The sequence below is a fragment of the Passer montanus genome, unplaced genomic scaffold (assembly GCF_014805655.1).
Source record: "Passer montanus isolate IOZ18808 unplaced genomic scaffold, ASM1480565v1 scaffold1, whole genome shotgun sequence".
Taxonomy (NCBI): domain Eukaryota; kingdom Metazoa; phylum Chordata; class Aves; order Passeriformes; family Passeridae; genus Passer; species Passer montanus.
Window position 1 is genome coordinate 18,937,254 of NW_024356504.1, and position 26,102 is coordinate 18,963,355.

The following is a 26,102-nucleotide window of genomic DNA, read 5'->3' on the forward strand; positions in this document are numbered from 1 at the left end:
AAAACAGGCCTGCCTAGAAATTCTGTGCATGTCATGGTTCACACAGGAAACACTTCTCTCTCTTCCTTATCAGAGCTTTACTGAGGTGGTCCTTGTTCTCAGCAGCCAACACAAAGCAAACCTTTTGAACTGCAATTCCAGGGGTGCTGCTGGGGGCAACGTTTCTGGTCATCTGTGAAAGGCAAAACAATGACTTGCTCCCGTGAGATGAGAAAAGCAGGAATGTTTGTGGCTGAAAAGAAAAGCCAATGAAGAGTTGGGTATCTTGCCTTTTTTGCAGTACTTCAGAATATAAGCTTTAGATAATAGATATTTCTCATTGAGATTTCTCCCAGTGAAAGCGCTGAAAGTGGTTTTAGGAGCACAGTGTTCATTTTAAACAAAGTCAGCAGCAATGTACTGAGTCCAATTTTATGTTCCCCAGAGTTTATTTTGGGGGTTTTTGTCCCAATAATTTATTTGAATTTTAAAACTCTAATCCATGGCCTTTCAAAGATTAGTAAGGGTATTATATTTATTCTTTCCAGAGTTTCTCATCACCAGACAGAACAAGAAATATTGTGACAGAAGCATGCAATCTCAGAAACGTTTTTTTCCTGTAGGGAGATCTTTCTCAGACCGGAGTAGCTAGGGGTGTTGTCAATGCCTTATCCAAGGAGACTTAAAAAAACACAGCAGAGTACTACTCTTAAACTTTTATATTGCATCAGTCACTGAAATGCAAGTGTGGCTTGATTTGAAGAGTGAAATGTTTAATGAAAAAGAATTTCTAAAACTAAATGTGTCTCTAGATCCCGTGAGAGATTATTCAACACCGGTCTTGAATAATTCATTGAGTAATTTAGATAATATATGAATAGTAATAATCCTGCATCTGAGTGAAGACTTATTTCATGTCCTTTTATAGAAGACAGGTGCTGACTGAAGGAAACAGAACTTGATTGGATGCAGCCTCAGATTAAGCTGTAGTTTGAAAATCTCTAGTTATTTTCATTCCTCCTTCCTCTGTGCAGCTCTAATGTGGAGGCAGAGACCCTGTGATCACCATGAATGTGAAAACAGACAGAGTGGGGCAGAAGCCATAACACCTGGAGAGAGAAATATCAGTGTAATATTCCCATATAAGCAAGGGAAATCAGTAGTACTTGCAATTAAATCTTGTTTTAGCCAATGTGTCAAAGCCAAGATTAAATTTTGGCTTCAGAATTTCCTTTCTGGCCCTTCTGAACATTGAGGGACTTGTGTGGAGCGTTTGAGGATAAATTTCAGTTCTTTATGTCTGCAAATAGTATTTATCCATAGAACAGTCACTGAAAAAAAATTGCTGAAGACATTGCAGACTCATAGTATGTGAGCCTATTAATATACATGAAAGCACAAATAGAAAAGAAACCATCAGGGCTTTCCTGTGCCCATGCTAAGCTTTCAAGCACAGCAAATTCCCCTTTGGTCCTAGCCCACTAGTAAAGGGTTTGCTCCCTTCTGCTGCCTGTAAATGGCAAATGTAACTGGAGCAGTATCTGACCTGTCACAGTCACATCTCCTTTCACTTCCCCCAGTGAAAATACAAGTCAGGATTTCTCTTGCAGTTTCAGAAAGGTGTGTTGTGGATTTTTTGTGCTGTATCCTGTATCCATTGCTGTACTACTTTATTCAAAGGATACCAAGCACTGCTAGCCATGGTCTAAAATACTCATAATTCTGATTCAATTTATTTGTAAGTAATAGGGCAAATGCAGGAAATTACCTTGTAAAGGTCCAGGAGGCTGAATAGCATCTCAGTTTGATGTAAGTATAGGCAGGAGCAGATGACCCTGTAGCATTAAAGGTGATTGCCAGCCAGTCTGCTCAAGTGAGCCCTTGAGACTGATGTGCATCTCCTCCCCTGCCCCTCCCAAGCATGTAAGGTCACAGTGTCCACAACACAAGAAAGGATGATCCCCCTGCTCCAACTTTGTGCCAAGCTCAGGATCTGCAGGATTTCAGGGAGCAGAGGAGATGAGTGTTGCACACACCTTCCCTCAGCCCTCTGTGCTTGGCTTTGCTCCTCAGCAGCACGCAGAATCACAGATGTGTAGTTCTTGCTCTTTTGCCTGCCTCACAGCTCAGCTCTAACCCTGCCCTCTGCCTTGACACAGGGACTCTGCTGTTTCCAACAACAAGACCCCCCACAACAGTTCCATCAGCCACATCGAATCTGTCCTTCAGCAGCTCGACGAGGCCCAGGTACAGATGGAAGAGCTCTTCCATGAGAGGAAGATTAAGCTAGACATTTTCCTTCAGCTCCGGATTTTTGAGCAGTACACCATTGAGGTAAGAGCTGGCTGCATGACCTGGGTGGGGGAACTGTGGCAGAGAGAGAATATGTGAACATGCCCTGTGAGGGTACATCGTGGGCTGCTTGATTCTGCTCAGCTGTCCTGTGTGGGGGAGAGAGAGTTACAACTGTGCTTTAATTCACACTTAATGAATCCTTTTACTTCAGGATAAACTGCCAGAATGCACAGAAAGAGGTGCATGGGTGCTTCCCTGACTATGCTGGGAATCTGCCTGCTTTGCAGAGAAGCTTTATGAGATGCCTTTTATAACTCTCTGTTGACATGAGTCACTCAGGGATTTGAAAGTTCTGTATCACTTATTAGTGAGGTTTGTCTCTTCAGATACAAACAGATTCACACCTGTCTCTAAGCCACAGAGTGAAAAAACACATTATGCATAAAAGGAAATAGTATTTAAAAGGTGGGCTTTTTAGACACTGCAGTGGATTTATTTAAAAAGGAAAAAAATGTCCCTTATGAAATGAAAGGGACATATTTATGTCCTCATGCAAAAAAAAAAAAGATATTTCAGTTCTGTTTTGTCTTCTCTTTTGGAATCAAAAGCACTGGATGGAAAATTCATCAAAATGCTGGGGTATCCTTGGAGTGAGAAATTTTCAGGATATTCCAGCCAATCTCAGTAATGACTTTCTGTAGTTCTGATAGGAGATGAAAAAGGAAAAAAAGTGTATTACCTTGTAGACAGTCTGTGAGACTGATGTCAGTGCTGTGTCCTTTGTGGGTCTGTTCCTCCTGCGGTATCTCTGTGGTGCTTGTTCAGTTCAGGGAGCACCTGGGAGTGTTTGAGGATGATACATTCCTGGAGGTATTGTTTGTAAATCTGTAGGTTTATTTATTATTTATTTATTGTTTGTAAATCTCTAGGTGGGTGCTGGTAACTGCTGGGAGGTTTAGAATGCTGTGTTACATTTTGTGTTTAAGACATGACATGATGAATTAGAGTGGAATAAAAGGCAGGAAACAAGTGTCCAGTTTCCTAAAAGGTGTCCTGTTCTATGGCTGAATGCCAAATTTAGGAATCAGTGAGGAGGATCTGAGCTTCTCTGCTGTGACTGCACAGTGAGGTATTTCACTGCAGTCTGTCCTACAGTGCTTGTTAATGATATAAATTGGAATAGTTTCAGTTACTTACCAGTTATGTGCAACCTCCTTGTTGTTGAGAGGCAGCATTCTTTGTATTTGTGTCTAAATATATAAATGTATCTATTTCATGTCAGATACTGCTCTTTCAGCAGAGTATGTTAGCTCCTATATTTAAATAGAAAATAATTTTTACACATGTTGGTGTGGCAGATCCTGAATAATTGAGTTTTAGTTTAAAGATGTAAATGGGTGTGAATGCTGTACTTGAACATACCCATAAATGGCATCTGTGTTTTCAAAAAAGAAGAGAGAGATAACCAATATGTGCCTCTGGAACACCCATATGTGTTTGTAGACAGTATGTGGTGAACCCAAGTGAGTTACTCATTAAGGTCTCAGCCTGTTTCGCTGCAGATTCAAGATCTGAACCTACAATTGTGCTGATTTAAGTAAAAATATTTTTAAAAAATTAAAACAAATCACTGCTCTCAAATTCCTTTACTTTGTAAACAGTCTTTCAATCAAAGAGTGTCACTACCAGTCACTACTTTGCTGATGGGGCTACCAAGGCATCAGGAGAGGATGTGACTTACATTATTCCCCTCACATGGAATACCAATATGGAAATATTTTGTAGATATCTTTGATTTGTTTCTGCATGGATCTTACTTCTGTATATTCACAGAATGGAGTGGCTGAAGCACAAATTGGAAATGTGCCTCAGAGTCTTCTAAAATCAGATTAGCAAGAAAGGATTTCAAAGAAAATCACCATTAGTTGTCACTCTAGATTTGCTATTTTTTATCACGTGAACATCTGAATTCCCTCTGCAAGATTAATATTACAGGGAAATCTGAGAGCGTGTTTCCTAGAGAGTCTATGGGCAGATGATTTTATTTAGAAAGCTCCCTCTCTTGGAAAAAATATATTTTTTTATTTTAGAATAATTATGACAATTTCTACTGAAAACATAGTGAAAAACACATCCAGGACAGTATCTTAAATTCTTTAAGTACAGTTAGTGCTTAAACAAGAAAGACAGCTTGATGGATAATAAAACAAAGGCAGTTTGAAATAAAGCATTAAATAACCCATGTATGCTATGCATTTCAAACAGCTGAATTGGCTCAAATTGACACAGTAATGGTGCTTAGAAAGTGGATTGCAGTCAGTTGCCTCAGCTGTATAATGAAGATTCTAAGTCAGTAGGAAACTGTTACAAGAATTAACAGAATTATCTCATGCCATTGTTGAGTAACAAAAAGACTTTTTCATCACCGTAATTTAAAAGCATGTAGTATTTCTGATGATTGACTATTCCAAGCTATTGAGGAGAAAAAGATGATGACATTTAAACAGGAAATTAACTATTTTTTTCTACTAAAGACAAGTAGCTTGAGCTATGACTGGAATTGTATTTAGGTTATTTTCCATAATAGCCTAGATCCTGCATAGATTAAGAATTGTGAAATAATGTGTACCAGTGTGATTGATTGTCAATTTAATTTCTCCTTGTCTAGTCTAGCTAAGCCCCCTTCCATCTGTCCAAAGAGCAGTGCCATATTGATCACATCCTTAGTGAAAGGCCTCTACCTGCTGCAGCTGTGTTAATCCTTCCTGCACTCGCACAAACTGCCTGCAAAACCTGCCTCCTCCTCCCAAACTTGAACATCTTTCTCCTCATTGCCACTTCTGCCTTGCCAAGCACCCAGTTTCCCCTTTTCCCCCCTCAGGTGTGTGTTCTTGGGTCTGTTGGTTCTTGTGCTACAGGGAGTCCCTTGGCATGAGGACTCTTCCCTGGCTGCTCTGGTGAGAGGAAGATTTGCATCTCTCTAGTGGAAGCTGGAGGGATGCAGCTGTGGGAGCCTATCTGCTTCCAAAAGCTTTAGGGAAGGCTGCTCATCAGAGTCCAGCCTCAGAAAACATCCCATGTGGTCTCTTTCCATCCAGTTTTGGTACTGAAATTTCTCAATTATGTTAATTTTGCCTGCTTCTTTCTTTCTGTCTTTCTCTCTCTCCTTTCTAATTAATAACACAAACAAAATATTAGAATTTTTAAAAATACACAAATGGCAAATGAGTGATTTGTCTTTTTGTTTTGCTTAGCAAGTGTCTGTCTTTTGTTCTTTGGAACCTACCCTGTTTTGACTGTTCTCCACAAATGTTGAAATATGTGCCATTGATTACATAACCCACTCCTCTGGCAATCCTTCCTAAACTTACACTGTGCCTGTCTGGTTTGCAGCCCTCCTGGTTTTTGAGCTTTTCTATAATCTTTGCACCTTGACAGAGGTTTGGAGTTCAGACAAACTTTAAGATTAATGATTATTGTACAATCAACACTTATTTTCATCTATTTCGGCATTATTGATCTTGTACTTCAGTGAAATCTGTCAACTATTGTTGCATTTTTTCTTCAGGAAAAATACTTTCCTTTAAGAGAAGCCACCTGCCTATTTCTTTGGCAGGGCAGACCAGCTGTGTTCATTTAGGACTTTTAAGCCTCACAGGCAGCTTTTGTGTTGCACTGGACTCATGGCAGGTTTGGCAGAGATGAATTTGGGTACAAACACACAGGCCCGTAGCATGTGCTGCCTGTTCTTTCTTGCCTTAATCTCATTATATTGACTGATATTTACACTCTGGGTTCTCGGGGTAAGTTATGAAATCCAAGCTATGGCAGCACCTGAAAACAGACATAACAGAAACATGAGAGACCCTGGCTGTCCCTATGGGAGCTGTTCTGCCCTGAGTTTTAACACAGAAAATGACAGCCCATCCTTTATCTAGGAAATGTGTCTAACTCTGATGCCTGATAGGTTTTATTCCTTTACCAAGCCACTGCACATTTCAAAACAAGACAGGATTGTTGGGGTTGTATGGTTGGTCTTGCTATATGGCACAGACTTCCTGATAGGTTTTATCCCTTTACCAAGCCACTGCACATTTAAAAAACCAGACAGGATTGTTGGGGTTGTATGGTTGGTCTTGCTATATGGCACAGACTTAACTGAGTTTGTGCAGCCAGCCAGGTAATTCAGGAGATTTCATGGAATGTGAATGTGGGAGCTGGTCTGCTGTGAGGAAATCAGGAGCAGGGCTGGAGGGGTGAGGGCTGGCAGACATTAGCAGCAGTGCTGGCACCACACTGAGTGTATTTTACTACAAAGCACAGGCTTGCTCCAGAATTACATCCTCAGGATGATCTGTCAAGTATGCTGTGTCCCTTGCTTCAGAAATAGTAATTTAAAGGCTTATTAACCATTATTTGAGTGAATGCAAACATACTCAGCAAAATACTGAGTAAATGTTTAAGAACCAAATGGTAAAATGCACTGAGTGGCAACTCCTAAAAAATTACTGCCATGCAGAGTCTTTCTGCATATTTTTCCCTTTAAACTTTTGTAGAGAGATTATCAAACTCACCTGCAGGCCTCTGTAGAATGCTATGACTGAGAACAGAAATTATCTCAGCCAATACATGTCCAGCAACATTTGTTGGTTACCTCAGAAAACCCCCCTTCCTTCTTTGTAGGTGCACAGTTTGTGGTGATGGGAGTGGGGCTGTGGCCAAGCTCATGCCCAGTGGGTGCAGCTGTGAAAAGCAGGTGAACAGCACTGACAGCAATGAGCCCTGGATTGCCCTGGGGCACTGACCAACCACCAAAGGGAACAGAGGGCACACGGATGCAGTGCATGAACATGAGGGGTGTGAAAGGCTGGGCTAAAGAACGAGTAGATGCTTGCAGCCTTCTGAGTGGTAACGTGTTACTCTGTATGGGTGAATGCTTAAAGCCCTCTGAATCTGTACTGTGATGCTCTGTGTATTGGGGCTGTCTCTAACTGTGACATATGCTGTGACATTTCTCCCTTTTCTGGAAGTGTCCAGCTCCTTCCTTTTCATGTATTGTTTCCTTTCCTACAATATGAAATGCTAGCTAGAACCTGTTTTCTGTAGTCTTAGAGTTGTGTGATTCCTACACCAGGACAGTGCTGAGAGGGATTAAGGGGGTTCCCACTACACAGTATAAATTGGATCTTGTAAGCTGTTATATTTCAAAAAAATCCATGGTCACTAAAGCCTTCACCTGATGGATATCTAATTTTCCCCTATTCAATTTCTTTGGCTCCATTTCACCTGCTAATTAAATTTTTCAGCCTTGATTTCTCTTGCTGCTTCTTCTGGCTGCTCACAACAATCCCTGAGCATGAGTTTAGGAGGAAACAAGAGCCAGCTTTCACAGCAGCTCATTTCACTGTTATTTACAACTCATTTGAGCATCCCATTCCAGGTTTATAACACTAGCTGTACCTTTCAAGAGTATTAGCTGCCTGCATGAAGGTACAAGATGTTTTGTAACCCCCTCACTGACTAAGAGCTGACACTCAGATGTGAACTTCTTTATTAGAAATGTGTTACAGAGCTTTTGAGATAGATTTGAAAGATATTTCCACCTTTTCTGTTCATAAGATGGGATCCTGAAATGTTTCATGCTTAGTGAGTTTTTGTTTCTCTTTTCCATCTATGCTGAGTTTTCCAACTGCATGTCACTTCACTTTAAGGAAAGGAATGCTCTAAGCTGTTCTGGGTACCCTGTGTTTTGGAGCTGAATTCCATTGTTGCTCCAGATATTTTTGGGATTCAAAGGAGTCAAAAGCACTGGAGCAGAATCATCACTGTGACAGTCCTTTCACACTTCAGTGGCTCAGGTCCCCACTAAGGCACTGTGGCATCTCTGTCTGTTGTCAAAAAAATGGGGTGACAGTGTTGTCATTTTGCACAGCATCAGCCAAAACCAAGGCCTGAGAAAGAGGAACAACAAACTTTCTGCTTATATGATCTGTAGAAGTGACAGTTCCATTTACCCCTTCCCATCTCAGTCTGCTCCTAGACCCACTTACAGTGCCACATCCAGTCCTCTGCTCCTTCAGCCTGCTCTGCATGCTCTTACCCTTGGCATTCCTGTTGCCCAGTCTCTGGTGAGTGCCTTAGAGATCTGGTCTTACCTACTCCATTATAATTCCTCTCTTTCTGTACTCACAGACATTCCCTCTGCATTCAGGATGTGGAATTTTGTTTTATTCCTTCCTGGATCAAATCTTACCTCTCATCCATCCCCACAGTTAATCCCAGCTGTATGGCTGTCACTTTTTTTCTCTTGAAATGAGATAGATCTTGTCTTTTCAGTACAGATCTGCTCTGTGCCTGTGTGACTGTTCTTCCTGTCCTGGCTCATCCCCATGCTCTACCCACTCTTCTCACCTTTGCTTCTCTTCCTACTTGCACCATCATTTTTGTTCCAACCTGCCTCCTACATTTGCTTATTCTTCCCAGGCATCTTTACTCTTTTTCAGATCCCTCTCGAGCCCACTCGCTTTGTGTTGATAGCTTGTGCTCCCAGGATAGAACTTTCTTCCCTCCTCCTCATATGCCCTTCCTCAGCCCATACTTCAGAATATCAGCTTCTCTGTGATTCATTCTCCATATAGGATTTATCTTCTTTCACTTGATTCCTCACTTCCCCTCTCCACCTCTTTCAACTGGCAAACAAAATTTTCTGGTTGCCATTAAACATGACTTCAGATGTTGAACACTGAATTAAGGCCAAACAATCAGCATTCAAGGCTCAGAAGCATCATTTTGTATAAAATCTCATCATCAGCACCATAAAAAAAATATATATACTTAAGGATTTAGACAAGAAATTATTGGAGATGTACAATTGCCTGCACAGCAGCTGCTGCAGCTCTGGCAGGCTCTTTGGCCTAATTCACAAGCTGCAATGTAGACATGAGATGCCTGGACTGCCTCTATAGTCATTATTGCTGCTGCTGCTTTTCACCTGTGTGCTCTTCTCTACAGAATAATGATTCTTCAGGACTGAAGAACATGTCCCTCTCCATTTGGTCATGTTTCCTGCTGATGTTGCAACATGACAAATCCAGGAGGCAGCAAATGCAGCAGTATTGCAGGAATGGGAATTTGGATATATTGAGTTGCTGCTTTAGCAGGATTCCTGCCTAAAAACGTTGTGGTCTAGACTGTGGTCACTGTGTCTGCATGGAAAGCAGACCTGGCTGCCATAGTCTGTATAGCCATAATTGCTCTGGGATAGTCTCATGGAGCTCTCACAAACCCAACATTTACTCATGTGCTTCCTCTCTTTCTCTGATAAGGATATCTCACTTCATACTAGAGTGGGTTTACTGCCACTGTTGCTTCTTCTCCCATTCTCATGGCAGCAGGAGTGTCTGTTTCAGGTGAAGAATGACAAAATGTGCTTCCTAGGCTCACTGGAATCAACAGCTTTGTCGTGGCTTTCTCCCATCAGTACTCCTGGGTTGTTTGACCTTCCTTTAGTAATAAGGATCTGTTTCTTGGCCACTAACCTCATACAGCCCACAGAAAAGGAGGGTGGCTCCTTCCAAGGAGTTAGCTGAAGTGTGGCTGACAATGAGTCACGTGCAGCTTTCCTTGGAATAATGTGGGAGCCAGCGGATAAGGCTGCTGCTTGTGCTAGTGTAGACCCTGCACTGCTGCTCTCAGGACCCTTCTGTTTTGGTAAAATTGCTTTCTCAAGCCACAGCAGAACAGAGCAGAGCTCCAGTCTTCTATTACAGCAGAGCTTCCCTTCTCTCACTGAATGTGAGGGGTGCTGAGGTCTATTTAGAATCACTAACTCTGGTAAATAAAGTGAATAAAATAAGAAGTGCTGTCAGTTCTTCCCACAAAAAAAACTAGCGCATGAACAGGGTAAACTAAACAGCCATTCTTCTTTGTCAAAAGGGAATAAAATAAGTTCATGGCCAAATGACCCTCATTTATGAGAGAATTCCTGACAGAGGCCCAGTGCAATTGGATCTTGCCACAGCTTAGGGGATAGGACACTTCTGTTTAATGCAGTCCAAGTTTTATCAGAGATATCAAGGCCTGACTCATCAGTCTCATTTTTTAAGACTTGAAAAGTATATGGCTGTAGTTAACAGAGCTGCCTAATTACATCTTCTTCCTCAAGAAAAAGAAATCATTTTCCCTATACCCAAATGAAATCAGTACATTCAGGCTCTCACGCTATTTCCAAATGGTCCTGTTTGAAGTACAGAAAATGCTGGAATTTTGAGGCATTGTCTGTACAGACAGAAAAGGAAATGTCCTAATGAGATATGCAAAGCAGCCTGGTCTCTGGAATAGGGCACCAGATTGGGATTCAGGAAACCTGGGTTATTATCACAGCCCTGCTATTGCTTCTTGCCTTAGTGTGCTTTAGATTCCCTGCTAGCCATCTGTTTGTTACTCAGAGCAATGTACCCAGCCTTCCTGTACCCACTTAGCCTGAGAAATTTGGTGTTGTTCCACCTCTTGCTGTGCTTGATTCCTTTCTCTCTTTCCTTGACCCAGCACAAGGGGTGACTGTCCCTCCCTCACCAGCTCTACTCAAAGGTTACTTCCTTCCACTGGTGGCTGTGCTCTTGGCCTGGCAGAGCTGCCACTCACTCTGACAGCTTTGGTACTGCTGGATGTGTCCAGAGCTGCTCAGGAGCAGGCTTAGCCTCTGTTCCTGGCCCTGACAATGTGACATGGAGCACCATGGGCTGGCCTTGCATCCTGCATTGTTTATCTGCTTGTATCCTCACTGCCTGTACCATCCTTTCCTCCTTAGTTGGAAAACTGATTTGATCTGGGAGCGTGGATAACAGAGCAAAACCCCTTTTAGCTCCATTGTCCACAAGCAATAAAAGTAATAATGGTCAGTGTCCCTTCTGCAGCCAAGTGGAGAAGTTACTAAGAGAATGTTCTTCTGATTCAATTATGTCATGTGCTTTTCCATAGAAAGAGCAGAAAGAACTTTACACTGAACTGTGTGTTACTGTCATGGCTGTAGGAACCTGTGCTCACTCTGAACTAATTCTGTTGTTTGTAGTTTGAAATGAGGTCAGGATCACCTCAGTTCTGATTACTGTTAGCTGAGCATCTGCCCCTAAATCTAAATGGATCTGGTAAAACTCTTCTCCACCATAAACTTTGGACATTTTCCCCTAACTGTTAAGTCTGCCAATAAGTCTTCACAGTCCAGGGACTCCTGCTGTGATATGTGAATGAATCAGAGGCTGCTGGAATCAGGAATGGGGGCAAAGACAGTGTAGAGATAGCTATTATTTAAAGGTAATTGAGTGGAATGGGCAAAGGAACAAGCTGAAGAAAAATAGAAACCCCTCAGGATATCCACACTCTATCTTCTCCTCTGCAGATGAGACCCAGGTTCTTCATTGAGTAAGTCTGCTTTTCTGCTTCTCTCAAAAAAGAGCCTAAAACATGCACTTTTTCCTTCTAGTGCAAAACTCTGTCCATTCTGATGTGAGAAGTGTGTGTCCATTTGGGTCCTCTTCCTAAGCCTGTGCTTCATATAGTGTGTGTTTTCTGCAAAGGAAAGCTGAAGGGAAAAATTTGAATCTTGGTTCTTTGGGAACATCTCACTGCACACAGGCCCTGAAGAGCACTTTAAGTGAGAAGCAGAGAACTTTTCACTGCATCATAATGTGCACAAGTGGGAATGTAGTTATCTACTTTTAGCTCTTCTGAATTTAGCTATGAGGAATTTTGACCTATTAATCAGAATTAAGTCATTTATTTAATCATTTTCAGTCCTTCTAAGACTTGTATTCTGCTCTTTACAACTTAATTCCCATTTCCCTTTCTTTCATCCCCCCTCGCTCATTCATTGTCACTAGCACATTCCCTCTTTTTTGCCTGCAGCAGTAGAACCTAGGTTGAAGTGAGACTGGGCTGCTTAGGTGGAGACGAGATCTTACTTTAGTTGCACAGGCAAAACCTCAGGACTTTGCTACCAGCTGGCTTCTGTAAGGAAAGGTGTAAAATGCAGAAGATCCAATAAACGGACTGCTAAAATCATCAGCCTGTGTGTCACAATTAGGAAGCAAAGAAGATTTTGCATGCTCCCAGGAGTTACTGGCAGGTCTTTGGTTACAGCCAGGATTCATTTGTGAATCTGTAGATGATTCACCTAAACCTTGAGTGTGATGTTTCTGTGTTGTGCATTGCATTTGTGATCTGTATCATATAATGTGTTGCAAAATGAATGTTTTAGAAACATTGAGGCCATTTTGGGATTGTGTGCTTGCAGGGTGGTTGGTAATTCTGGAAGCATTATTTTTTCATATAATTTGAATATATTCAGAAACATTTGTTCCACCATCAATGAGAATATAGTGAGTATTCTCTTCCAGTGTCCTTTGGATATGTAAGAAAAAAGGAAAGTGACAGTTTTTGTTGGACTGATAATCTTTTCATGGATCCTCACCCAAGAAAAATTTGAAGTGTTACCATTAAGTGGGCAGGATCTGGAGTTTGAAAGTTTCTGGATCAGAGTCAAAATACAAAGTATTTTCTGATCCAAACATTGTTTGAGAGTAAGATATTTCACTGATTCTGAGTGTCTGTCTTCTGCCCATGAAGGTTACAGCAGAGTTGGATGCTTGGAATGAGGATCTGCTGAGGCAAATGAATGATTTCAATACTGAGGATCTCACTCTGGCTGAGCAGCGATTGCAGCGTCACACTGAGCGGAAACTGGCCATGAACAACATGACCTTTGAAGTCATCCAGCAAGGGCAGGACTTGCACCAATACATCATGGAGGTCCAGGCTTCAGGTGAGAGGAACAATTTGATCTCTGGTTTACATAGGAAAAAAAACCACAAAAAAGCCAAACAAACAAACAAAAAACAAAAAAAAACCAAAAACACCCACACAAAACAAGAAAATGCCCAAACCCCTAAAATGCATAGCAAGCTGAAATACTGCAGTACGTATAAAACATCCACTCAAAACAAGAAAGTGCCCAAACCCCTAAAATGCATAGCAATAGCAAGCTGAAATACTGCAGTACGTATAAAATAAGCTTTTAACATATGCAATACCTGTATCTCCATTGTCAAAGCTGCTCCACGAGTTTTGAGAATTTTGATTTAGGATTTTATGTAAAAATCTGCTGTTTCTTTGAGACTGAAACTCATTGAGACAGCAACAGAAAGGGAAGCTGAATTTCAAGTTTCATTCAGAAATTTTACAGCTGCAGGATGGAGTGTGTGATTGGCTCCAAATTGGATGGAGAGGGGAGGGCAAGACAAGCTCCTTGTCCTTGCTCCAGCTCAGAAACAAGCATCAAGAGCTATAGATCCTTGAGCTGGGCAGTCAGACCTCATGTCTGGATGCAGTCTAGTCATTCTAGACTCCTAAGTTTGATAATCTTATTGCAAATTGACTTTAGTGAGAGTCAAACTGACCAGATGGTCTGGCTTCATCCTCTACAGACTGGAGTACCTTTTCCCTGTTCCCCATTTCAGGGTGCAGACATGACCAAGGGAAGAGAGGGAGAATAAGGGGAGAAAGAATCTAGCTATCCAAGAGTCCTCTGGGAAAGAGTCCAAAAATGAGAGCCTTCAAACCAGTAATGAAATGGAAGTCTTGTTTCCAGCCAGTTCTACTTGGAATTGTAGAACTGTGGAATTCGCAAAGGGAATATGATAAATCATACTGGAATTCTCCTTTTCAGAGTGCACTTAAAGGTGGCAACTTGGGCGTAAAAAAGCCCCTTGAGGTGTGCTCTTAAATTAAAGTCTTGATTGATTTTGGTAGGGAGCCTGTTTGATTTTACACTGCTTCCCAGCGTAAGAGAATTTCTAATATGTCCTAAGAGTCAAAATTTTTATTTCCTTGAATTTTGCATCTGGAAAATGAATGCCATAATTCAGATTAATCACTGCATAAAGCCCAGAGGTGAATGTTACTTATGTAGTGCTTTAACCTTCTAAAATGTTTGGAAAGATTGCAAAGCAAGAGCAGTTCCTGTTCTTTCCCTCCTTTGAAATAAAAAGGATTTTATGGTATCATTCTTTGGCAAACATTTTACCTCTAGGCACCTTCAGAACAATCTGGCAGTATCCAGCCTGATTTGGCAGGCTGCACTCAACAGAGGCTTGAGGACTGCTTCAAGAGGATGTTGTGAACTAGATAATCTGGTGCATTCTGTGAGCCTCTCTCAGATCTACCCACATGATGCCTGGCCCTGTGCTTCAGCCGCCCTGCTTTCTAAGTTAGCAAACTAGTCCTAAGACGTTGGTTAAGATGTTTGTGCTCTTTTGTCTCTTTGTTTTTTGATGCTGAAGGAATCCATGGGAGGTAAAGAATATGATCCAGAACAGAGCACAGTCAGGAGCCTCAGTGACTGAGTTTTAGAAAATAAAATAAATTCTGTGTTTGTCAAGAAGTTAGAAACAACTCTTTTGGATTGCTGACAAAAGGTTAGCAACTCAGTGAATTGACTTGTAAAATGTTTTTGTAGGATTCTCTAAGGCCACTTCTATGAAGCCTACCCAATAAAAATCCACTGCTCTCAAAAGCAGGGAAGCAGAAGTCCCATGGGGATGTACAGAGTAACTGTAGTTAATCAAAGGTAATGGCCATGTCTAGTATGCATGGAATGCTAAATGCTGGGAGAATGGAAAAATAAAGGAGAAAGGTAGTACTTGGGAGCCCACTGCTTCTTACTTCAGTAAAGAACAGTTATACTTCATAAAAAAGTGATTGAATTTTACTCCCTTTTCCTGAATCCTTTATCATAGCCATTCAGGGCATAGGGTGGGGGATGATTCTTCTTCACTGCCAGAGCTGAAAATTTGCAGAGGTTCTGGGAAATCAGCTGCTATTGCTGCTTTCTATTGTACACTGTCACCACTGCAACAGTCAAAACTCAGCTGTACCCACAGAAGATAGAGCCTCAAAAAATGTGATTTTCCGGAGCCATTCTACCTAACCAGCCACCCTTAATTGACCAAGTTTCTTCTGTTCCCTATAACTCTCTTTGAGCTTTATTGTTTTCAACATGCCACACAGGAGACTGACTTGGTTTTGATCACTCTCATTTGTCTTGAGGTCTTTAAGCCAGCAAGTCTGTCAGATAAAATTACATCTACATGCTGCCATTTAGGATGTCTTTTTCACTTGGAAGGCTTGAGGAGGTAGAAAAAGAAGGTTTTGGACATTCAGCTATGATTTTTGCATGTCTGATGCAGACTTGGAGCACTGACCCTTACTAGGCTGTGGTGTGTGTGGCAATCCCTGTGAACATTCTTATGTTGGTACAATAAATGCAGTGGTTCTGTGATGCACCAGGTCAGACTCTGGATATTGAGGGCATCCACACAATCAGGCTTTTCTGTAAGCCCAGTATTTCCAAAGTTCCCTCCAGCTCAGGGTTACATTCCTGTGATTCCAGCACATGTGAGTGAGCCTGGATTGGACTGTTTTCTCCATCAGAATAATTATTTTTTGAAGAAATGTTTGGTTTTGTTAGGGAAATAGGTAAGATCTGGAAGTCAGGTTGCATTTCCTGAAATTTTGCAGTACTTGCAAATTGTTGCTAAACTCTGTGTCAATCAGGAAACATATTTGTATGTAGAGAATGTTATGGTAATATTCTCAGCAAGACTGGAGTTTCTAATGAGCCAGCCCTTTTTGTTTCAAGGAACCTATCTGCTATTTTTCCTATTTGATTATAGCTCTACTGCTGATAACAAAGCTAAATATGTGCATAAATACTCTCAGAAATGGTTATTGATTTTTCTGGATGCCTAACTCAATACATTGAAGGAGCTGGCATTTCCAAAAGTGACAACTTGGGCAATTCTGAGAATCCCATTTCCCAGAGAAAGTTTAGGAAAATTATTCAGGAGTAATTCAGCACTTGGGCCCAGGCTGTGGTGGTGATGTGCTCAGGTAATTTATTAGCACATGCACATTAGTTAGTCTGATTCTAGGCATTAAAAGCAGTTACACTCTAATACCTTGTTAATTGATTGTGCAAATTTATTTGATTAATAAAGTCCACTTACATTGTCAATATCATTGTCACAATGAGCCCCCACTTGGGGGGTCTCTAATAGTTCACAGAGCTCCTTTTTATATCTTAGATAAATTGCTTCTAAGTCAAACCTGAAATGCACAGTAGAGCTGAAAATGGGGATATTTATTCAGTACCTGCCTGCTACGTGTAAAATTTGAAGTACTTTTGCTTCCTGGTCATCAAGCTAACATTGTTCACCTCTTTTCCAAGTGTTGCATTGCTTAAAAGGGAAGCAGAAATCCATTTCATTTGCTTTGTGATGTCCTTTATAGTTAATTACAACTGTAGTTTATATTTCAAAGAAGATAATATAAACTCTGCTATCACAGAGTTTACTCTTACTATTTCAGCATAAAGCAGGTTTAAAGCAGTTTGAGAACAGTTTTGTACAGGTTAAAAAGCAAGACTTCCCTAGGCTTCCTTTGCTAGACTGAATTGTATCTCACATTGCAAGCAGTTCAGGTGTCACTAATGTATTTTTTGTAGGATGCCATTTAGTGTGGCTCAGTACTCTTTCCGGCAGGATTTTTGAAAAACATTTTCAATTCAGTATCACTCACTTGACATCTGCTGCACTGTTTGAAGCAGTAGAAGAAAATGGCAACCAAGTTCATTTTATCAGAAAGTCAGCTGTGCTTCCCTAGCTGTCAAAACACAATGTAAAGATAATATGTATGAAATTATTCGGGAAACAAGGCTTTCTATTTTGCCAACCAGTACTCAAGAAGAAAAAGCGCTCTCACCGCATGTGCTGGCACCACAGAATAAATCTGCATGACATATGACAAGCAGGAAAGGGCAGATCATTCATCATGGGGAGCACACACTGCCCTTGGATAGCATCCCAGGCAGTTCCCTGGTTGCTGCTGATGAGTTAGCACGATCAGAGCTGCACCAGCTGAGTGTGCGGGAGGGAAAGCTGTGCATTTAATACCCAATAGGTGTGGTGAAGTCAAGCATACAAAAAGCCATCATGTCCTCAGGATACAGAACCATATGCAGGCTAATTGCAGCAACAATGCCTGGTGTCTGGCAATTGAAAAGAACTTCACTCCCAAGAATAGAAACATATATTAAATTTCCAGTTTTAAATGGGAAGCCAGGGGCCATTCCACTTTATTTGGTAATGAAGGAACTGTTTTGTTTTGGCTGGGAAAGGGAATAAGCCAATCATTTGCATTCCCATGTGCTTTTTCTGATAAAACCAGAAACCAGGAAAAGGGATAGGGATAGGGTTAGTAATAAGGTTTGTGTTTATTTTGTGTGCTGTACTGTGTAGTTACCACTGACTGAAAGTCATGAGTCTCTGAGGAGGAGAAAAAGGGAGGTAAAGACAACTTTCTATATGGTTTTCAAAAATAGTGTGCAAGACTTTTTTCAGCAGCTTCTAATTAACACATTTCTGTTTAAATGCTGTATTATTCTGTTAAATCAAATGGCTTCGGAGGAAAGTGCAGTCTTTTCTCAGCATTACTGCAATCATATTATTTTTATGTTGGGTTCCTTATCCTTCCTGCTTTGAGGCCAATGGCAAAATTCCAGTAGACCTTCATAAGGGAAGAGTCAAGTCTTTATTAGTTTGCAATCCCAGGGACTGCAGTAGCACAGAATGACATCATATTTCCCCCAGGCCAAACCTTCCAGTTGTACTGGTGGCAAGCCCAACGTCACAGTCACATCAGTGGCACCCAGAAGGAAGATGTGCAGCTCTGCTCTGTCTTTCATGTAAATACTACACACAAGGTTCACAGTGTCAGAAAAACATTCAGGAGGTATGAAGGGCCTCAGGAAGTCTCTAGTTCAATCGCCTCATCAAGTCAGGGCCATGAAATCAGACTGGGCCTTTGAGGGGTTAGCAAGTTCATGTACAATGCAAGGAAGGGGGATGAGGTACTAAGACACCTTTTCTGAGTGCTGTGTGAGGATTGGACAAAAGTTAGTCTGTGAAATAATTCCGAATGAAATAAAATCTGATTTAAACTAATTCATTGTTGATGATACTCTACAAGCATCCAGATAGAAAATGGTTTTCTCTATGGAGTTTCCTGCACTTATAGCAAGCACTACTGTAGATCTATTTGACTTCTCTGTTTTCTTATCTCTTTTCTCTTCTAGTTGTTTTTTGGGTTTTTTTTCAACATTCATTATAGGTTTATTAATTACCCTAAAAACTGAGGATTTTTCTGTCTTTTTTTTTTAATTTGATGTTCATGCAAGTTTTTGAACAAGACTGTGCTTAAGTCAGTCTGACTGTTCAGATGCTGATGAGTCAGATGAGCAATGACCACCAAAGAAACACCACTTTGTAGAAAAAAGTAGTGATGAAGATTAGGGAGCTGTGAAAGCCAAGTATTACATGTGAGAAAGTTAAGTGAGAAAGAATTACTCAGACAGTTGCAAATAACTTGTTAAGTGGCAAAAAATTTTGAAGCTTCCAGTTATGCAAAATTGAAATTTCAAGTGCAATAATCTCTCTCTCTCTCTGCGTGTTACAGGCATTGAGCTGATCTGTGAAAAAGACATTGATCTTGCAACCCAGGTTCAAGAGCTGCTGGAATTCCTTCACGAGAAACAGCACGAGCTGGAGCTGAATGCTGACCAAACTCACAAGAGGTTAGAGCAGTGCCTGCAGCTCCGGCACCTCCAGGCTGAGGTCAAGCAGGTGAGAGTTTTTAACCACACGTGAGGGGTTTTCAGTCATTACATACATTCACACTGCTAAGCCAGTGTCTGCCAAACCTTTAGGTGGGCAGTCTAAATCCCCCTTTTCTTAGCAGTACTTGATTTGCTGACAGGTTACAGAATGGCCCTTTACAAATAAGAAGGGGCTCTGCTCTCCCAAGTGTGCATGTTTTTGGCTTCATGTGTAGTTACAGGAATTCTGTGCAGAACTGACCACATGCCTTCTCAACTGGAGAAATGGCCTCAGACTCCAAGTGCTCTGGGAATATAATTATTTGATTTGTGACCCAGACTTAAGCTGAGGTGGGAAAACAGGCCCAAAGCAAAGGAAACTGAGCTGTGAGGCCTAAATATGAGATTATGATAGTTTCACCTTTTCATTTATTGCTATACATCTGTTGTCTTGCAGGAATCTTTTAACATCTTCCAGTGATTAAAAAAATCTATCAGTGGTCTCTAGATCCCAGGACTTGTTTAGACCTCTTAGTAGTATTAAACTGCCTTTCTTTCAGATATCATCCTAGCATAGGAGTCATGTTCTGCCTCCCTTGGTTTTCCCTAATATTTAATTTGGATGCCTCATGTTTCTTTGTTTCCCTTTGCTGCACAGGATAACATTACACTTCCTGCTTCCTAGCCCATAGGTGGCTTCACACTCTAGTGTATGTCTGTCTTTTTATTGAATGTTCTTGATTTCATCAGGAAAACCAAGAATGTTTTTCCAGACATCTGGAATATTCAGTTTTCCATTTTCCTATACAAATAGGTAGGTTTGGAGGTGGTGCTAGGACAAGTGTCCAAATACTACAAGGTAGTGAAGATAAAGAGATCTGCTCATTTGTTTACTTAAACACATACACACACTCTCTGAATGCTCAGTACATGTGATCATATATATTCACTTTTAAAGACAGAATAACTGAGTGATGCTTTATCTGAATTGATTTATTGTGTCCAGCAAAAGAAATCCTTCACACTCAACAAACTGGCAGCACTAACAGCAGTGTATACATTTTCTTTCAAAATCCTCTTTGATGTGAATATTTTTCAACTCTACCTAAAAGTAGCATAGAACTCTCCAAATTTTTATTTTTAAAATATGGTCATTTTGCATTTGTGATTATTGAAGATCAGCTCTTCACAAAGTTCTGGAGCTCTGTAGACTGCTTGGCTTTTTTTTCTGAAAAAAAAAAGAAAAAAAAGAAAACAAACCAAGCAAAATCCAAAAACACTTTGTGATATTTATAACCACCATCTTACCATGGTTATGAAGTATATACGTTTTTTTTTCCTATAGGTTCCTGAAGTTTCGTAGCTTAGCTAAGCCTGGAGGTGTATGTGATAGATTTATGGTAAAGCAGAGCCACTTTAACTTATGACAGAAAGCAGAGAGGAGGTATGTGTGTAGGAGAAAGGCTAGAGCTGCAGGTTGCCCACTTGTCTGGGATGAAGTGCACTCAGCCCTGTGGCTGCTCCTGCAGCCCTTCAATGGCAGTGCAGCACTTTCTGCAGGTACCTGATGTTATTTGCCTTATTATCAAATATCTGTTGGTCCTTAATTATTTTACAACTGAAATCTCCCCAAAGGAAGTGGTTATAGGACTGGGCTAATACTTACTGTGAGAGAACAGCTGCCTTGAATTAGTATTTCCTTAACACAGCTTGGGACCATCAGAGCCTTTGTTATGTGACCTCCCAGCAAACCAGTAGTGAAAAAACATTTTATTTGTTCAGCTGAATACTAAGCACCCCTTTGCTTGTTAACCTATAAATTACCACTGCTACAATCTCCCTTAGAAAGAGGCAAGTTAAAATATTTCAGCGTCTTATCTATTTGGATTCCTGTAGATGAGTCATATTCCCAACCATTCAGTGAAATTGGGAAATGTATTGATTTTGGCTTGCAGTTCATCTCCAGTCTGGTCCAGGTTTCCTTCACTTTCAGTTTAGTGCATCTGAGATGATGGATGATCTCATTACCAAATTGCTCTTTCTCTTGTGAATGAGTTGAGATGTGGTTGTTGCAAGACACCTCCTGTAGCTGTGTTAAGTTCTGCTGACAGAGTAAAATTGGTCAAAGCTGCTACATGTACATGTGTTTGCATTTTGATATAATGGCTCATGGAAATAAAAAGTCTTTAAACTGTCTCTATCTATTTAAGTTTCATTTACCAGAGATTTCTGCTTTATATCATATGCACCAAGGGTCTGAATGCCAAGACAATGAATTGAAGTTTGGGGCCATTAAAGTGGAACAATTCCAAATGAGATGTTCTGTGAACTGCTTTAGAGGGGAAATGGTAAAGATCAGTAATTCACAAGGTCTTTGTTATTAAGAAAAATTCTGCCCAAGCCTGATTTTCCCTCATTTGGATCCTACTCATTTCTGACAGAAACTATAGAGCTTGGACTGCTTACATAAAAGTAATAACAGAATAGATTTGTGGAGACCAGTTTAAAAAAACAAACTCTAATGCTGTGCCTGCAGCTGTTTGGCTTCCCTATCCCCTTAATTTATCTTTCTATGGTTTGGGCTTTTTTTTTTTTTAATAAGTTTTGAACTTGACCTAATTTGCTCCAAGATATCCTCAAGGTGTCCCACTATACTTGCTTTCCATGTTGTTTTGAAGTATATTTAATCCTTTTAATGTGCTTGTTATCCATCTATTTTTGCTGTTTGGCATTAGATTTGCTTCAAAATATATATGCCCAAAGGATGATGGGAAGTAGTAATTTGAGAGAGATCCTGAATATGTTTGTTTTTTCCTAATCTAATGTCAAATAGCTCCTGGAAAATGGATGAAGTTTTAAACATGGTTAAAATTACAAGAAGCTGTCCTTGATGGTTGGGTCTGTGTTAGTAAAAGCTTCTGAAGGAAGCTGCAAAGGGTCTGGAGGTGTAAAAGATTCACTTAGATTGTTTTCTCTTCTAAACTTAAAAATCTTTTCTTATCTGACTGGAAAGGTATCTATAGCAAGGCCTTAACTCTTTTTTAGAAACATGAAGAAACATTTTCAGAAACATTCTGACTAAACTGAGCAGTAGGCAAAAGCACTGCATGGTACAGAGCTCTCATTTCTTAAGGGTGGCTGCACAAGGGGTGCCTCAGTCTTTATTTTTCCTGTGGTCTGACTCCATGCTCAGTGAAGATGGCAGAGTTCCAGGGAAGAAATTAGGAGCTTTAGAAGAATTTGGTACTATTATTTAATTACAGAGAATCCCTGTACAGGAGCATAGCCTCTCTAAAGCAAATTGGAGTCAAAGGTGGGAGCTGTTTCAGAGTTGTGGTGGTTGCCCTGTTAAACAACGCATGCCTTGAAGTAAAACTGTTCTCCAGTGGCAAGTGGCTTTTATATAAGAGCCCATAAAATTGTTTCTGCTTCTCTGCTATAAAAAAAATTGTTAGGATATATAAGAAAGTCTTTGAAGATTTATTTAACACCAGAATTATTTAATCATTGCTTCTACAAAGCTGATAAAATCTGTAAATTTGTAGAAAATATCTTTTTAAAGTTGTCTTTTAGGGTTAGCCTGTCTGCCTATTGCTAAATAATGGTGAAACTATTAATACAGGAAATAGCCATAGAAGTGCTTTGGTCCTATATTAGGAGCTTTTCTATATGTTTTAATGAAAAGGTATTTAAGCACTATATGAGTGGAGGTCACTTTGTGAGCAGGTCTTGCAAACCAGATACAAATGTGTAAATGCCCCCTTCCAGCCAGTTCCAAGCCAGGGACACAAGGAATGTCTCTGCAAGGGTTTTGAACTTAGACTTAAGAAGCTTTGGTTGTGCAACTGCATTTTTTTTCCTTACTGTATGGAAGCAACACAAGAGAGAAGCATTACTATGAAAATAGCCAATGCAAATCTCAGATGAGTCTCCAACATTGAAGTGCCAGACTTGTTAAAGTAGAAAAGGGTCACTGTGTAAATTCTTCCAAGAAAAATTTGCTAGTGCTTGGGTGCTCCTTGGGCCTGAAAAGGAGGATGTAGGAACCCCAGAATGGGTGTCCAAGCCTACAGTCTGGGGGAAGGAGAGGGGGCAGCTGCTCAGGGGTGGCTGCAGCCTTGGTCAGGAGCAGTGCTGCCAGCATTGCTGACACATGGAATCCACCAGTCCACCTGAACTGCTTTCCCCTGGATAATTTGAGTCTACAAGACTCTAGAAAAGAGGGGTCAATATGTGTTGTCAACATAAGAGGAAACCTGGCAGACTGGTTGTGTGGTCCCTCTTCCTAATCAAGTTGTTTTGTTTTAAGATTGAACTTCCATGTATTTTTTCCTGATGCTTTGCTATTTAGAGGTTCAGATATTTGTGTGAAATCTGTGTCAAACTGTCTCTGTCATTTTTTTTAAAACTTAGCTGAAATGAAAGATGTTCCACAGAGGGAAAAAAAAAAAAAAAACAACAACTGTATTTTTAGCATACACACTCAGTATTTTCTGCATTCCAAATAGTCCAAGACTGGGTGTATTGCAGTATATAAAACATGAAAGCAAGTCTTGCCTCATGATGTCCTCAATGCAAGCCTTTCCCAGGTACAGTGATTCTTTGGTTAACTTCAGAGTTTGGTACCATATAGTTGGTAATAATGCAAGGTTCAAGTCTGATGGATTATAGAAGATGTCAGACAATACAATTTCCACATAATAACTCAACTGCTTTTTCTTTAAATGTGTGAACAATTACACAGGAACAATTACACCTGCTGATGAAAGAGAAATGAATTAAATTAAATCTTCCACACTGTTGTACTGAGCAGAATGTAATTTCCTACAAATTAGGGTCAGGTACATGTATAGATGTCTCCCCTTTTTCTCCTAGGGAAAACTCATTTTTTACCCTACAGGGAACTAAATGGCTCTAACTAGGGTGATGCGTGATGTAGGGATGAAAAACAAAGCAATAAAAAAAAATCCCTGTTTCCTCCAGGCAATTAATAAATCACTTGTAGAAAATGATAGTACAAAAGGGAAATTGCTATGTAGACTATTGCAGCAAAGTCAATTTTGGAAATCACAAGCTAAATTTAGGGCAGTGATTGAGCAGTCAGGATTTCCTGTGGATCTGTGAATTGGACTCAGCAACTTTCTGGCTTTATTTGACTAATATGACACTTTCACAGGTAGAAAAAAGTCTTTGGGGCCACACAGGAAAGAACTTGCATGTGTGTTCTGGGTGCTAATTTCTTAAACACGTGTCTTAAAATAGCAGAAAATGTTGCTGCTTAAATGAGCGAGTAAAAGCTTGATGGATTAATTATGTACATTTAGGATGTGATTCTGCCATCATTACAGCATCGATTGCATGTCTACAAGTAATTTTAACATGTCTGAAGTAAAGCCTCTTGATTAAACACAAAATGCAAGATTTGACATTTTTTCTTAGCTGTGTGCAGGTGGAAACTCCAACTGCATCTTAACTCCATGCCAAATGAATCCAACTGTGTCCTCTCCCTTCTCCCCCCAAACTCAGATTTTTGTGTGAAAGACACACAGCCAAGTGAAGCAGAAAAGTGTTGCAACATCTATGATTCCAGTCGGAAATTTGAAAATATGTTTAAATTCAAATCTCCCTCATTATGCTTTGTGGTTTTGCCCTGGGGTATTTGCATAGGGGCCCATTCATTTTTGTGATCAGACCTTGAAGATGAGTGTACTTTGCTATCCAAATGTCCATGTAAAGGGAGTTAAATTCTTCAAGCAATAACTTTTTCAATAAGATCTTTGCCTCTTAAAACTGTTTGCCATTAAGACGTTATGCTAGGATTTCTTTCTGTTCACAGCTTCAGCCTGAGACCACACTTGTTCAGTCAGGCTGAAGCATTTTCTCGTAGGTGACTGCATAAACCCAGTTTGTGAAGGCACCTTTCAATGAGCACATCCTCTGTTTGCAGGTGCTTGGCTGGATCAGGAACGGGGAGTCGATGCTCAACGCCAGCCTGGTCAATGCCAGCTCCCTCTCGGAGGCTGAGCAGCTCCAGCGAGAGCACGAGCAGTTCCAGCTGGCAATAGAGGTAACCAACAACTTCACTTTGTTTCTCCTTTCCAGGTGAACATCACGCTAAAGGTTATCTCATGGGCATCAGTCATGGTTTTCTTGAAGGAATTTAGAGAATCAACTTATCATTAAACTCATAATGTAGCCAGCAGCTAATAGTGAAACAAATTATTTATCACCTGCACCTAATTCTTCTGCTGCAAGATATCAGCTTTGCCATCCATGAAAATGACACTCGGGCATCTCCTGACAATTTTCTTGATAAAAAATTAAGAAGATTAAAATTCATAAAGTGATCTGAAATGGGAAAAGTTTGTCAAGTTAGTTTTTTTTCCACATCCACAGTCTGGAGGTCACTCCACAGCATTGATTTGGGTATATTTTTTTACTGGATAATGCTGTTGCGCTAAATAATCTTTCATTCAGCTTTCCTTTCATGAACACCAGAAAAGAAACTCATTCCAACCCTCGCCCTCAAACAACTTTGACAAAGAGGCAAGAGGGGCAATTTTTAAAAATTGACTCCTAAACTGCTTTTCCCCCTTCTTGCTCTGGAGAAGCAACACATCTCTGACCTGGCCCTTGGAAAGTGTTTGTGCGCCAACCCATTTGCCTCACTCACAGGGCCAGGAGGAACACCCCCTGCTCTGAGCAGCTTTCTTTTGAATGAGAAGGTAGTGAAGGGCTAAGGTCTGCCCTGAGCAGGGTGCTAAAAGATTCCTGCTTAAGCTCAGTGCTTCATGTATCTCTGTTATTGTGAGCAAACCCTCACAGGGTGTGCTCATGCCAGTTGCTAGAAAGAGCTTGCTTTCTAGCATTGTTTTGTCCTGTTCCAGCTTAAAAAATATGTGTGCTTCCCAGATTATATTGATTGTTAGTTTTTTACAGAGAAAAGAACAGCTGAAAAATACCCTTATACTTGAAAACTAAACCAGACTTTAAACTCTGCAAGTATGGAGATTTGAAGAGATGCCTGAGTGGAGGTGGGAGGTGGGGGGAAGAGGAAGGGATGTCTCCTGGTAAACTTGAAGTTAGTCAATATACATTACAGTGATGCTAATAAGTATAGAGT

General features: G+C 40.5%; 1 protein-coding gene across 10 annotated transcripts in view; it reads left to right on the plus strand.

The window, feature by feature from the left end:
- The window catches only part of KALRN (kalirin RhoGEF kinase), a 474,406-nt gene that overhangs the window by 293,160 nt on the left and 155,144 nt on the right, over positions 1-26,102 (plus strand). For all 10 annotated transcript variants that reach the window (XM_039698296.1, XM_039698264.1, XM_039698216.1 and 7 more), the window contains exons 13-16: positions 2,139-2,313; positions 12,898-13,093; positions 18,841-19,007; positions 24,927-25,046. In XM_039698296.1, the coding sequence (XP_039554230.1) occupies positions 2,139-2,313; positions 12,898-13,093; positions 18,841-19,007; positions 24,927-25,046 (658 nt within the window). The remainder of the gene's footprint in view (positions 1-2,138; positions 2,314-12,897; positions 13,094-18,840; positions 19,008-24,926; positions 25,047-26,102) is intronic.